Source organism: Electrona antarctica, assembly GCF_951216825.1.
Source record: "Electrona antarctica genome assembly, chromosome: 15".
NCBI lineage: Eukaryota > Metazoa > Chordata > Actinopteri > Myctophiformes > Myctophidae > Electrona > Electrona antarctica.
In genome coordinates this window covers 35,970,690-35,985,520 of record NC_136796.1, presented here as the reverse complement: position 1 = coordinate 35,985,520, position 14,831 = coordinate 35,970,690, and the positions used below count along the sequence as shown (strand labels likewise).

General features: G+C 41.6%; 2 protein-coding genes across 5 annotated transcripts; both read left to right on the top strand.

Annotated features, from left to right (window-relative positions):
* Positions 1-571: 571 nt before the first annotated feature.
* Positions 572-5,004, top strand: cbx3a (chromobox homolog 3a (HP1 gamma homolog, Drosophila)). The gene is made up of 5 exons (XM_079522330.1): positions 572-738; positions 1,974-2,149; positions 2,421-2,577; positions 2,664-2,758; positions 4,466-5,004. Exons 2-5 carry the CDS (start codon positions 1,980-1,982, stop codon positions 4,590-4,592), a joined length of 549 nt encoding a protein of 182 aa, XP_079378456.1. The 5' UTR covers positions 572-738; positions 1,974-1,979; the 3' UTR covers positions 4,593-5,004.
* A 3,655-nt stretch (positions 5,005-8,659) lies between these two features.
* On the top strand, positions 8,660-14,309 carry snx10a (sorting nexin 10a). 4 transcript variants are annotated; one of them, XM_079522155.1, is made up of 8 exons: positions 8,660-8,949; positions 10,399-10,454; positions 11,375-11,461; positions 12,047-12,147; positions 12,430-12,528; positions 12,729-12,929; positions 13,216-13,301; positions 13,569-14,309. In XM_079522155.1, the coding sequence occupies exons 2-8, from the start codon at positions 10,413-10,415 to the stop codon at positions 13,709-13,711; spliced, it is 759 nt and encodes a 252-aa protein (XP_079378281.1). In that variant the 5' UTR covers positions 8,660-8,949; positions 10,399-10,412; the 3' UTR covers positions 13,712-14,309. The 4 variants fall into 4 exon arrangements, with proteins under 4 accessions (XP_079378281.1, XP_079378280.1, XP_079378283.1 ...); XM_079522154.1 differs by having other exon boundaries at positions 8,661-8,949; positions 13,566-14,309; XM_079522157.1 differs by lacking the exon at positions 13,216-13,301 and having other exon boundaries at positions 8,661-8,949.
* The last annotated feature ends 522 nt before the right edge of the window (positions 14,310-14,831 follow it).

Below are 14,831 nucleotides of genomic sequence, written 5' to 3'. Positions count from 1 at the left end.
GGAGCCAGGGTTGCAAGATTGTGTGAGAAACAAGCAATCAGGTCTATGAAAACAAGCCCAAAAGAAACAAGCAATTCGCCCTTGTAAATCATGTATATAAACGCATTAGACTAGAGCTATGGACCAGAGCTTATATATATATATATATATATATATATATATATATATATATATATATATATGCTTGATTGATTGAAGTATTTATTAACAGTTTATTACAGTACATTTCAAGCACAACTCAATACAAAAATGTTAACAGTGTCAGTGAGACAGTGAGTGGACGACCCAATAAAGCACTACACTTGTTCACAAGAGGGTCCACCTTGTTCAATTCATCATAGGATTAGGATAGCATCATTTGAAAATCTGAAAAATGTGGAATATTAAACCTTTTTAATAACACAAATCTTGTATGGGGGTTCCTCATGGCATAACATGTTTTCAGATCCGCAATTTTTTTTTACAAGCAACGTTACAGAAAAACAAGCCCAAAGTCGCTTATAATACACGGACATGGCAACACTGAAATAAGCATTCCTTATTGTTTTTGCCTTCACGGCACCCGTAGAAAATAGTTAAGTTAGGTTTCATTTGGCGCGTACGTGCAATCAGAGAAGAGAACTCATACAGTAGTAGGCGAGTCTTCTCCATTCCTTTCCCGATTCCACGCGTTTCTGCAAAGTCAACACAGTCACACACAACAGCTTTGTACCTTCTGCATTTTTGCAAGTAAACAAGGTATGTATGTTAAGTCTTCTCGTGCCCTGATCGTTTTTTGTTACCAGAGTAACATGCGAGCACACGGCAAGGCCACAAAACAACTTAAAGGCATGCTTGTAAAGTTTCGAGCAGCCGCCACCAGACAATGCATTGTGTGCAGAGTTGCTAAGTTGCATGCTAGCGAATGTTTAAACGGGCGGTTATTTTTTTCTTGCATGCGTATTTTGAATAATGCAAAAAGTGTGCATGACCAAGATGCGTGTGTAGTAGTCGACTATGGCTTCCCCCCCCCCCCCCACGTGAAGCAAAAACCCACGACGTTAATACAACTTTTATTGATTTTGTTACACGGCTGCGATGCATACAGTAGCGATCTGCAGAAGGACTTGCATCAAGATGAGGGCGACGCGTCGCGTTGTGAGCTTGTAGATCTGCTATTTTAGGGTGCACGAAACTGCACGCAAAGACGCGGCACAATTCAGACTTTAGTGCTTGTTAACGGAAAACAACAAGCCAACGTATGATTCTGTCGGAGACACGTGAACTATTGCAGTGAATTTTAGTTTCACCAATTTACAGCCTGCTGGGTGAAACGTGAGCATACATTTAAATGTCCCTCTAATCTAGGCCGGCGTCTGGTAGCTAACGGCTAATGCTAGCAAGCGGTGAAGCGGCCCATTATTTTTAAACGGGCCCATCCTGCCCGATATAGTATAACTCCATGGTCCTGCCCCACGCTACAAAAAGCTGAATTCTTTCAAGATTGTCACTTTTTTGTTCTGTTAAGTTATATAGTTGTAGTATATGTTGATAATTAAAGACTAGCTTTTGCTAGAAACATTGCTGCTTTTCCTTAAAAGGAGCTAAACATGCACTGCTTTTTATTTTAAATCTTTGATAATCGACCCCCATTTATTACATTAAATAATTTACTATTAATTTACCATATTACCTGGGCTTTTAGTTCATTTTAAATAATATATGCATCATTAAGGGCAGCAGTAACACCTGGTGGAGACAGATGTTTTCCCTTAAGTTTTATTTGATAACTATCTGTCTTGTATAGATATGATGACAAATGACAGGCAACGGTACAACTCAAGGCATCTCAAGGTGGTGCACCACTAACAAAAAATAGAGGAAGTAATTAATTAAAATGTTGCTAATATAACAAGTAATGTGCAGCATAGTCTCCATGATATCCTAATTGTGCATTTAAGTTAATTTCACATTCGAGTTTTCTCCTGTTTTAGTGCAATATGGGCAAAAAGCAGAAGACAACAGGAGGAGGCGCAAAGACGAAGGAGGCAACTCCGGCGACTGCGACGACTACTGTGGTGCCTGAAGAATTTGTTGTGGAGAGGGTGATTGACCAGCGCATTGTCAATGGGAAAGTGCAGTTCTTCCTCAAGTGGAAAGGATTTACAGAGTGAGTTCACTGTGCCCCTGCACCCCCTGAGCTGGAAGTGTTTCCCTCGTGCATGTGAATACTGTTTATGCCATGTCCTTCTTGTAAATTAAGTGGTGCAGATGTTTAACAATAATTTAACTCTTGAACCCAAGAGTTAAAGATCTATAAGGGTCCATTTGGTTACCAACTCTCCAAAGTCTCCATTTAGCTGGGGACCACCTGGAATCCCCTCAAGGACCACTAGTTGAGAACCACTCGTTTATGCCATCATTGTTGCCGTTTCCTTCAGGGCGGACAACACCTGGGAGCCAGAGGAGAATCTGGATTGCCCTGAGCTGATATCGGCATTTCTTGAAGCACAGAAGAATGTGTCGGAGAAGCCGGCAACCGCCAAAAGAAAGTCCTCAACAGAGGATCCTGAGACGGACGCTAAGAAGAAGGATGTGGTGAGTTTCATAAAACACTCAACCGTACAAGCTTTTCCTGAGACATGGCCATTTATTGTGTAATAAATGTCCTTTTCTTCTCGTAGGTCGAGAAGCCCCGTGGATTTGCCAGAAACCTAGATCCAGAGAGGATCATCGGTGCAACAGACAGCAGCGGCGAGTTGATGTTTTTGATGAAGTGGTGAGTCATAAATAAGCAAGTCATCCACACACACTTCGGTAGACTCGATGTTATTGGGTGGAGAAGTTGCATCATTCTTCCATCTTTAATTTGCTGCGTTTGCCTTCACACTGCGCTGTATCAACCGCAAAAAGGAAACGCAGCAGGGAACTTTATCAATGTGCTCTGACAGTTTAAGGGCCCATGACGTAGATGTCTGTCATGGTACTTAGTACGGCCATGTGCCCAAATTAGTGATATCAAAACCGGTCGCATCGCTCTACAGCCTAGAAGCGCTGGTTGCGCAATCCTCGGTGTTGCACAACAGTTACACGTCATCGAAAATGTTCCCTGCTTGTTTAGCAGACGACAACGAAAATCTTAAAACATTAATAACTCTCGATCTAAATCATCCCGCCTAATTATAAAAAAAGGTTGTTTGACGTGCCCCCGCTGTCCAGTCGCTAGTCTTGTTAGATTTTACCTCCCGTTGTTGTCGTTCGCATCGTTAATGTTGTGGCTATTGTTAGCTGCTACACAGACATTCACAACAACATCCGGTCAGTCGGTAAAAGTGGTCCGGGCGCTATAAACGATGGGCACATATTTTTTTTTTTTTTGCTTGTTGGAATTATCCAACGTTTATCCTCATTCGACCACGTCTATCCACGGTAACGTGACATCTTTGTGCTGCGTAAAATATGCCTTCTCCAACTCCCAACTGTTTACTCCTCACATTTTATTTCCTTTATTTGATGCGATTGCATTCACACCTGCAGTGAATCTAAGTCAGGTGCGCTTTGAAGCGAAACGAAACCCCCGTTTGGCGAACTAGAATGCGGATCAAGCAATCAGACTTCGAATGAAGCACATTTTCTGACAATACGCTGCAGGATTCCTTTTTATCACAGTAAAGTATTCTGGTGTGAATGCGACCTTTCTGTGTACAGCAATGTTAGGCAACAGACGGCCAGAACCAGCCTGCCAGCAATTATATCTGGCCCGGCGGAGGGAAGCAGATTTGTCAGATAAATCGCCCCGTCATTCATATTTATTCCCCGACCTTAAAATATGGAACAAAGTGCTAGGGCTAAGTTCTAGGGCTTGGTGCAATAACCGCAATATCGCCATGCTTACTTACTTGCTTATGGCTGTCCATCGATTTCGATGATGACGTTGCTCCAAGCGTGGGTTATTGAGGGGGGTTGCGACGGTGCCATTGCATGTGGCTATGCAGGCCAATGCGTGAGCCATATGAATTGCCACATGTGGGGCAGATGAAATCCTCATGAGGGGAGGTCCCCTGCAGCACGCTGGTGTCGCTGTATGCGCTTCTGTTTTCTCCTCTCCGTGGTCTGCTCCTGGAGGTGTGCGATGCCCTCGTGGCTGATGGTGCGCCAGGTGTGGCGATCAGCAGCCAGGTCTTCCAGTGCAGAGGGTTTGATAGCACAGGACTTCAGGAGGGTCTTTATGTGGTCCTTGTAGCGTTTCCGCTGTCCCCCGGGAGACCTACGGCCCTCCTGGAGTTGGCCGGTATGTAACGCATACCGCGGTATCCGGTTCATTACCGCGGTAAAATAAATCCCCTACCGCCCCAGCCCTAATAAGTTCATTACGGGAAATGTCTTTTAGTGTCCAAATACGTGACTATTTTGTATTTTACAGTGCGGGTGGTAACCCCCCGGCACTGTTTGGAGTGAAAACTTGGAATTATTTTCTGCCCTACAGGAAGGACTCTGATGAAGCAGACTTAGTTCCAGCCCGAGAGGCCAACACCCGATGCCCTCAAGTGGTTATCTCGTTCTATGAAGAGAGACTGACATGGCACTCATGTCCCGAAGATGAAGCTCAGTAGTTACCCCCACCTCTCCTCTTATTTTCCTCATGACTGACAATTTCAGTTCCTTCATGTCTCGTTCTGTATGTTCATGGGGGTTTCAAAATGTATTTTCTAGTTTGTGTCCGGCACAAACTTGTTATCTTGGAAGAACCAATGGTAATAGTTGCATTACACACTGAATTGAACTACTTTGCTTATTACATGTGTTATGATGTTTTTTTTTATAATAAACTTGTTTTTATTTCATTCTTGTACTAGTTTTTGATATGAAAAGCAGCATATGTTCCCTCTTGCTTGTCTTTTTGTTTTTTGGTCTTTGGTTCCCATTTTACAACTGATCATTTTAAATACATTATGGGATGTATATTTTAGTTCCCTTTAAAGGTATTTGCACTTGGTCAAATATAATAAATGTATATGATGGCTGGTTGGCTTGGTCCTCTCTGTCATACTGCGTAGATTGTAGCATCTAAGCAACTTATGATCTCCAAACTGGAGGTCAAATGTGCACAAATAGTTCTGTGCTTGACTCTGTACAAGGTCATACTTCTAATGTCTATTTAGTAACTAAAATATGAAAGAACTGATGTGTGGCCAGTGCCACCTAAGTACTATGAACTACTGCTATTTTTATACAAGTTGAATGAGTTGACTACTCTGGGCTAGAGCTAAAAGCTCACTGTCGACTTTGTTTGTTTTGGTGTGTGTCTGGGGGTGTGAGCCCAATGTGATTATGCTATAAGCTTGTAGATCTGATTTTATTACAGAATGTTTGCCTATTATGGCATGCCTGCTATAGGCACAGTATAGGGATGCTTGGGTTCATGTTGGTAAAAATGTTAACTTTCTCAAAGCTCACAAAAAAGGGAGTGGTTGCACCACTCAACTATCCAGGCCTGGGTGACTATTCTAGACCTCGGAATTCAGGTGTTATAGCAGTACTGCAGCAGGCAATGAGGCATTAAACGGATACAGGTAAGAGTATACAACAATGTGTAAAATAAATTTTCACATGTGGCCAAAAAATTATGTAATAGTCAATCTTGTTTAGTTTTGAATCATACACGCATACATGATAAAGTATCACGCACATTCTTTCACCAGAAACTTTTTTCATATCCTTTCTAGTTAAAACAGATCTCAGGGAGAGTTACCTGCAGTGCAGCAGCCATGGAACAGTTTTGGGACAGTGCCTTGCTTAAGCGGGCATTTACTGTAGGTAGAGATGATGGACACCATACAGTAGATAATACCAGCTAGCATCCATGCACTAGCTCACAACTGGAATATTTCCTCTTGTCTGTGCTGGGGATTGAAACAATGTTTTGGTTACTGGTCGACCGCTTTACCTCTAGTCTAGGCCAGTGTTCGGCAAAAGGCGGCCCGTGGGCAAGAACTGGCCCGCCAGAGATATCTAGCCCAGAAAATCATTCAGTAAATAGTTTACAATATGTGACAGTCTTACATATAGGCTAGTATTATACTCAAAGGGTCTGGGACCCCCAGGTTTCATTGAAGGGCTTCGAGGGGGGTCCCCAGTTAAATAAATCTCAGTTCGAAAGAATGTCTGTCTCTTCAGTTCTGTTTGAACTTTTAATGAACTAAATATGCTCTTTGTACAACATTCAAGGATGAGGCCAGCACAAAATGATTACCTCACATTTCTATCTGCACCTGTAACATTCCATTACACACGCAGTTCTATCAGTGTGCAGTTATACCACACAAATCTTTATTAACTTTCTGTGAGGTATATCTGCTTATGTATGTATGCAGTGAAGATAGCATTTAGACCCACACTTGTTGAATTTCTAGGGCCACGTATTGGCCATAATCATAATAAGTACCACCACCTCTGGTGATACTGGTGCATAAACCATGGGAACTTTCCATCTCTTCAATTACAATGACAAAGCTTTGTAGGCTATGCAAATAAGCAGACCATAGCTTCCCAGAATTTGCAACTTGTTGACAGCAGACTATAAGAAATATAATATATGTGATATGCAATAGTTTGTTTAGTTTTAGAGTGTCTGACCTATGGCTCAGATTTGTGGAATAACTTTTAAAGACGGGTGAGGTCAAATCGTGAAATTTTGTAGTTATTAGAGTGGAAATAGGTGGTGCAGATAAATTGTCCACTGTTGGACAGGGCTGATCACAATATAATTGAGAAAGTCACAAGTCACAACATGCCATGTCATACGTCATATCATATATTTCAATTTATTTAATCATTTTCCTTGAGTGTGTGTGTGTGTAGGTAACTTGAACATTCAACTGGGAATATTAAAGGTCCTATACTGGTTTCAAGGCGTATTTAAGGTGTATTTAAGCTACGCCATGCTCTGAGTCTAATGCATGTAGCAAAAAAAACAAACATGTGTTGTCATTATAATATTGCCATTGTTAAATCATGTCTTATTAACTGAACGTATTGTATAAACTTAAAGCAGAGCTGGAGGCCATGCTCAGAGCCATAAGTCAAATGTAGGCTATCTGTATGAACTCGGTATGAACTCGGTAGAATCTGCACCTGGCTCGCTGATAACAAACTATCTTTACACCTGGGAAAAACTGAATCCATTCTCTTTGGCTCTATTAGTAATTAGTGGGTGACAATGTTATCACACAAAGATGAAATTACCTACCTAGGTTCCATCCTGGAGGCTAATCTTTCCGGTGATAAAATGGCCACCAATGTAATCAAAAAGGTCAACCATAGAACAAGATTCCTTTACAGGATCTCCTCACTGGTCAACAAAAACACCTTGAAGACCTTAACAGGAGCCCTTGTACAGGGTTTCTTTGACTATGCATGCACCTCCTGGTACCACAGCACCTCAAAGGCCCTTAAAACCAGGCTCCAGACTTCCCAAAACAAACTGGTCAGGCTCCTACTTGACCTAGCCCCCCGAACCCACCTCACCCCTGCCCACTTCGACAGGCTGGAATGGCTTAGGGTCGACGACAGAGTACAGCATCTTGCAATGGGTCTGGTGACTGGTCCACAAGATTCGATACACCACCAAGATACCCATGTACCTGTCTAGATACTTCCTTAATGTTAACGAAGTCCACACCCACAACACCAGAGGGAGTGCAACGAACCATGTACAACCCAGATTCGGCACAAACAAGGGACTAAATTATTTTCGCTCCTATGCCACCAAAATGTGGAACGCCCTACCAACTGTCATTAAGACATGCGAATCCCTTGACTCTTTCAAAACCGCTCTCAAAGGGCACCTACGGGCGGCTGCAATTCGAAACTGGCCCTGTAAAATCGGAAAAACAAACAAATTAACGGAGCTGAACGTGAATCCCCCCCACCGCCCACCCCTTTTTTCCTGCTTTTTTCCCCCTCACTGTATATGTTTCTTTTCCCTTTTTACCCTTTTTACCTCCTTTATGATGAATTCCTGTTCTGTCTATAGAAGTGTCTATTTGTACGTCTCTAAATGTTTTGATGATTTGAACATGGTGGACCCTATTGGAAACAAGTGTAATGCTTAATTGGGTCGTCCACTCACAGTTAACAGCCTTTGTATTGAGTTTGTGCTTGAAATGTACTGTAATTCGGCAAACTGTTAATAAATTCTTCAATCAATCAATCAATATTGTGCTACCCATGTCAAATTATCTTTTTTTACCGTGGTATTGTTGATAATAATAATGGCTATTCATTTAGGTGAAAGGTAAGGTTTTTCCCCTCACAATTTCTATAGTTTATTTTATAGGTAATTCTTGCAATGTTCTTAGTCCTATGCTGATGCAATTGTAGCAATGCGTGGAAAGTGGGCCTCCCACTCGCCAGACCAACGCGCAACTTGCAGGCTGGGTCTTGGCTGGGGGCTACACAAGCAAGCAAGCAAGCCTAGAATTTAACACATAATGGGCATAATAATGTAACAATAAAGAATTAACTGTTTTATGTTCCCAGGGACTGGGTGGCGCTTTGGAAATAGAAAGAGCATGATTTATTAATTCTTGACTCTTGAATGACTAACCACCTCTTCCAATCAGGTGATTGCAATCGTGCACAGGTGGGCATGATGATAGCCGATACGCAGAAAAGGAGGACTGGCGAAACAGGCAGTCCTCCAGGCAGTCCTCCAAACAGTGTTTTGTTTGGCAGTTGGCTAAGTTAAGTTGTAGTGCCCACAGTCACTGCTTCTACCCTATATAACTCTATGGGCCTACAGCCATGCGATTTTAACTCTGTAGCAATCCAAAGCTTTTTAGACATTTTACTCTGCTGTTTTGCAGTAGGCCTAGTTTACATACTAGTTTTAACCGGGGAGCTCGCCATTGGGAAACACCCCATCAGCTGCAAACACACAAACGGTTTTCCCGTTCGAGTCCAAAGAAGGTAAGTAGTATGCTGACAGGTGTTGTGATTTACTAAACCGCAAAGCTATCGAATGTAGGCTACATGTACTGTTTACAATGTAAAGGTTCTTGGAATAGTTTTATGGGGCTTTTTTTTTTATGTATTTTTATTGAGGCTCTGAGATTTCACAACTGTTCAATCACAGTTCAATGTATAGCCTAGAACCACACATTTTTCTTTTTTCAACATAACATAGGAAAACAACAAGAACCACAATACGGACATTACAATGCACAGACAAAAAACAAACACAAAAAAAAGACAACGAGTACACCACAGTCTTGACATGATTACATTACAGGTCACCAGAGTCTTTGTTGTTCACTACCGTTCAATAAGGTCTAGAAGGGTCCACTATATCTAAGACTGGTTCCCATACCTTCGTGAACCCTTCCCTGTTATCACGGAGGAGATAAGTCATGACGCTCGTATTATTCATGACAGTCAAGGCCTATTAGGCTATTGTTTTCTGAAGTGGGCTCATATATAATTATTATTTTGTTAGACCATACTAGGTCTTAAGTGTCGAATGTTCATGCACGAGTATAGTGGCAAATAAATAGGTGGGCAAATTCAATGATTTAGAAATTGGCTGGCCAAACTTTAAATAACATAGGCTATACATTTTAATTTATGTTGGACATCCACTGAAACTTAACTGCTTTCCTCATCTGTAGTTCTTGTGGATTGACTTACCCCCCCCCCCCCCCCATCAACTCTACAATTTTGGACGTATGTTCCATTAGCTTTGTATAAATCTTTCTGAAAATAAAAATATTAAATGTGATTTCTGTGGAGAGTTGGTTCCTGCAGTGAACCGTTTGTGCTTATTGATTCGTTTGGTCATCTGTTGTCTGGAGGACAAAATACGACGTTGCACATTATCTACTCTAGTAGATCATTCCAGGATGCTAAGTCACACCCACCACATCCTGGAATGTGGAATAACTTTAGTTGACATCCATAATGCCTTATCAATTGGCTGATTGAGGGATGCTTTTAATTCATTTTAAAATCATAACAAAGTAGAGTAGATTTCTGAAGTCGGCTGTATTATCCTTGCAATGTGCCACCAGAGGCTTTGATACAGTTGACATACTAGTGCTGCCTGTTTGAGTCCATGTAAAGGTGTTTATGATCAGGCTACAGATTGTCCCCATCACGCACTGAACCGAATAGATGTGCGCTATTGCATCTTTCTGAAGGTGTTGTTGGTTATAAACCCTCCTGGCCCAATGTCATGTCCCCTGACCCTTTCTCTATTGATAGCAACCCTTTAAAATCTATTGCTGGTGGTTGACATTTTTGCCACACTAAACTGCTTGCTGGCCATTTCTGGTGCAGGCGCAAAGGGAATTTTATTATGCAAGTGAGGAATATAGTTCCTGAATCCCAAACTCATGTTTAACTGCTCCATTTCTTTTTCAGGTTTCTTTGCCAAAATGCCAACTATGGACAATCTGTTGGACAGCCTAATTGAAACGGTGAGTGGCAGCTCTCCACACACAAAGCATATGGCTTTGATTCTAGAATCTAGATATCTCATGCATGGGTCATGGAGTTATTTTGGGCACATTTCTTTTATTTTTTTCATCTTCAAAAATGTCTAATTGAATCATTTAGATTATTTGTCAAAGTATATGGGGCATAAGTGGTTTTATGGCTTGGCACAAGTTGAGGGGAGTTACAGATGTTGGTGGAAAGATTGTGCTGAGACATGTCCAGTTTGTACGCCTTCTCCATTGTATCCACACATGCAGCTTTATCCCAAAACCATAACTAATTGACCCTAAAATATATTTTTGGAGGTTTTTTTCTGCCTTTATTGATAGATGAACAGTAGTCTGACAGGAAATGGGGGGGGGGGGGGGGAGCAAACTATGAATGTGTAGCATTTGCCTATTTCAGGCACAGTTACTGTGGTTACGGTGTCATCTCCTTGTCTATTTTAAGTGAGGAAGACACTAGGCACGAGGCAAACCATACCAACCACGGTGGTTGCTGGGGTGTGGTGTGGTCAGCACTGGTTTGCTGCACCTGGCCGGCAGGTTTCTGCGTTCCCTGTTGGCCGGTGTGGACGATGCTATAGCTGGTGCTGGTTGCGCCTCGGTGATGGCTGCGCCCGGGGCACCCCTCCGTGGATTCGTCTATAGCTGGAAGCCTGGAGCAGAGGGGCCAATCACTGCTGACCCGCCACCTGGAGAGTAGTGTAGTGGTTGAGGGTTGAAACACTCTAAGAAGTTCGGAGACCACCGGATGACCTCTCTTCCAGGCCAAGGCTTCATCCATTAGAAATGGATTATATTCGCTTCTTTGTATTTACAAACTAACCCCCTGCATAACACTCTCTACCCACTGGGTGGGATATTCTCTTCTATTTCTTTTCATTTTTGCACCACTGTAGGAATTTGTCAGCATTTCTGTTCGAGATCCAATGCGCCACAGAGTCGACTTCTGGCACACGTACGTCGACTATGAGATCAGTTTGAATGTGAGTGCTTTTTGGCATATGCTTTGTCTCAAGGTTAAGGCTACGACCAGCAGAGACTGATTGAGTTAATTTATAGGCCTACTTCACGTACACTGTTGTCTCTCACCAAAATATATTTTATTTCAGTGTCGGCAAGTGACACCATAGTCAGTGGTGGAAAAAGTACTAATGTTTTACTTAAGTAAGAGTACCAATACTGTAATGTAGAATGTCCCTTTTCATGGCCGAAATGTAGTGTTGAAGTGGTTAATGTATGTTTTCTAATCAAAATTTGAATCTGAGGTAAAGGAACTATTAACTAAACTTTTCAGATTGTTGTGGAGTAAAAGTAAAAATATTGGCTCTGAGATGTAGTAGAGTACAAGGAAAGTATTGGAAATGGGAAATGCTCAAGTAAAGTACAAATACGAATCAAAATTGTACTTAAGTACAGTACTTGGGTAAATGTAATTAGTTACTTTCCACCACTACATACAGTGAATTATGAAGTAGTGTTAACAGAGTTGACTAAAGAGGCTTGTATTTGTGTTGGATGTATCCTACCAGCCTTGTGTTAAATTGTGTTCTCCTTTTTTCTTTGTGTAGACCAATAGCATGTGTTTTGCTAAAAAGACATCGTGCGTAAGGAGACGGTACAATGAGTTTGTTTGGCTGCGCAACAGTCTGCAAGAGAATGCTTGCCCCGTGTAAGTTTGCACTATCATCTTGGTTATTTTATATTTTTAGAGCACACTTGCTATCTTTTTTATTTTAATATTTTGTAATTCCTCACTTGATAGTCGTCTTTGATGGGCCATTCATGCATCTCAATTGCATCTCACTTATTAGAGATTCGGGAGCAATTTAGCTAGTGCTCCTAATGAGACAAATGAGATGAGAATGGATTTGTTAACCTTTATGGTGCCATTTTCTGTTATTAATTATAAAAAGCAACATACCCCTGGTTGATTTGTCTGTTTTCTATTCAGAAATGTACCCAAGCTGCTCCCCTGGAACCCCTTCTTCAGAATGAACGACACGGAACAGGTCAACCAGAGGATGGAGGGCCTGCGGACATTTTTAGACCAGTGAGTGTCCCTCTTCCCAGAAATTGACAACTACTATAACCTTAAATGTAGTATCGCCATCTACTGGTACACGAGCTGATTCTACAAATGCCTTCTAAATCAGTAGTTCTCACACTTTCAAGTTTTTTCAAAAAAACGTTACTTGCTCATTTTCCTAAAGTTTGTCTACTGCTGTTAACATTCTCTCTTCCTTTTGGCAGTGTTATCTACACTCCGTTGCTTCTATCAGACAGCAGACTCCACCTGTTCCTCCAGTCGGATCTCAGCGTAGCCAGAATAGAGAGGTGTGTCCAGGGCCTGACCAGGTATACAGTGGCTCAGGCCATCCAGATGCCTAGAAGAAGCTGCATTGATCCCCTGGAAGATGGGTGCAGAGCTTCCTACGACTCGGATTGTGAAATGTAATTATCACAGGATGCATTTAGTTATTAATAATACTAGCAGTTATGAATTGAGTACGATGGACCACAATAGAAATGAGCCCCTGGGGATTTTTGTGTTATTTTATAATAACCTTTGACTGTACTGTCCTCAGTCAGAGGAGGATCTAGAAGAGGGCCTTTTTGTTTGGCGGTGGCTAATTTGTTAAACCACTGGCCTGATCGGTGCCAGTTCTCTTCTGCATACTGCCAGTAGACCAACAAAGTGATATCCTGAAAATATTTCACATTTTGTGAATTATCTCAGATCTGCCGTGTCTCCATATTTGGGCAAGACTGACGTCAACTTGTCACACATCTACAGGGAAGCTGTTATTAGACCCGTCTTTTTATGTATGTATTTTAGATTTCTGTAACGAAAGCACACATTTGTGATTTTGTGTATACTTTGACCAGACCCAGGAATGGTTAAGATCACCATTTTAAATTACCAAACTGAAAATCTGGCAAATTCCACAATTTGCTGTATCTTTGATATGGCACCAATAACGCATTTAAACTTTGTTTTGTTAACCCTGTCGGTGTGCATGTAGATTAGAATGTTTTTGATTAATCGACCATCCCAAATGATAAATGTAACCCCTCTTCTCTTTACAGCAGCTTTTGGTCCGCATCATCAGGTTTGGGATCCAGTATGGACGCTACCCTTTGAGCCATCGTTAGTGACCATTGAACCATTGGTCACTAATGAGCTCTTCACCAGCAAGTCGATGTTCTCTCTGAAGACGGACATCGGACACTGACAGCCACTGACACTCAGCGGAAGAGCGGATTGTCGACTTCCCGATGGGGAAGTGTTGAAGAGCCAAGAATGGGCTCTGTGCATAACTGTAGTCCTGGCTTTTACTGAAGGTGGCATGCCAGTTACCTGCTCCGGTTCCCATAGCTTGAGCAGATTTGAACCAGAAATGTGTACTTGTGTTTAGTGCTGACAGCAGAGAGGTAACACTTGTGGGTTTCTGTTCAAATCCCTGTATGGGTATACTGCCTTCAGGAAACCAGGGACTATAGTTATGCACAGAGACCAAGCCTGTTGGCTTTTGGCTCCCATACCTTTCCTTTCTCTTAAAACATTTAAATATTGATTGTTTAGCATTTGCGATTTGTGTGATCACCATTTAATACGGTGTTTGTATGCTCCTTTTTTTTTTTTAGTGTTTAGTAAATCTGGTGGTACTGAGAAATGAAGTACTGGGAAATTCTTAATGATATTAAATTCTTAATGTTAATATAAATTTTATCTGCAAACTGTGCAGGGATCTTATTTTGAATGTCTACAGATTTTAAGTAACAAAACATTTTATTGTCGATGGATGAATAAAAAAAATCTTTGCAAAGATATTTGACTTGTCAGTTTCACTTGCATACAGTTTCCCTTTTTGCATGCATTTGTTTTGGTATGAAATGGCACAGGGGTGGAAGGACAAAACACTGGGGGCTCAAATGAATGCATTTTTGCAACAGCCCAGTAGAGGGAGTGTAGACATCATGGGAGATTCAAGAAAGGGTGTCACAACATGATGAACAATGCTCCTGCAGATGATATCGACTTATTGCATCAATGAATTGATCATTTGAATTATTTACTTGATGGTTGGACGTCTTAGTGAGGATTGCTGGCGCAAGGATTTGTGTAGAAATTGGAGCATGTTCGTATGCATGTTAGAGCAGATCTTGGGTTTTTGTAGCAATTATCACAAGTGTTGATGTAAAAACACTTCTTTCTACCTGTGTATCATAAGCTTCTGTTAATAGGATTTTTGTTTGATCCCTCTGACCAGGCAGCAGAAGGCTAATAGAAGTTCCTAACATAGGTGAGTTACTTGTAGCAAATGGCAAAAAAAGGAATGCAAGCCCCTTTTC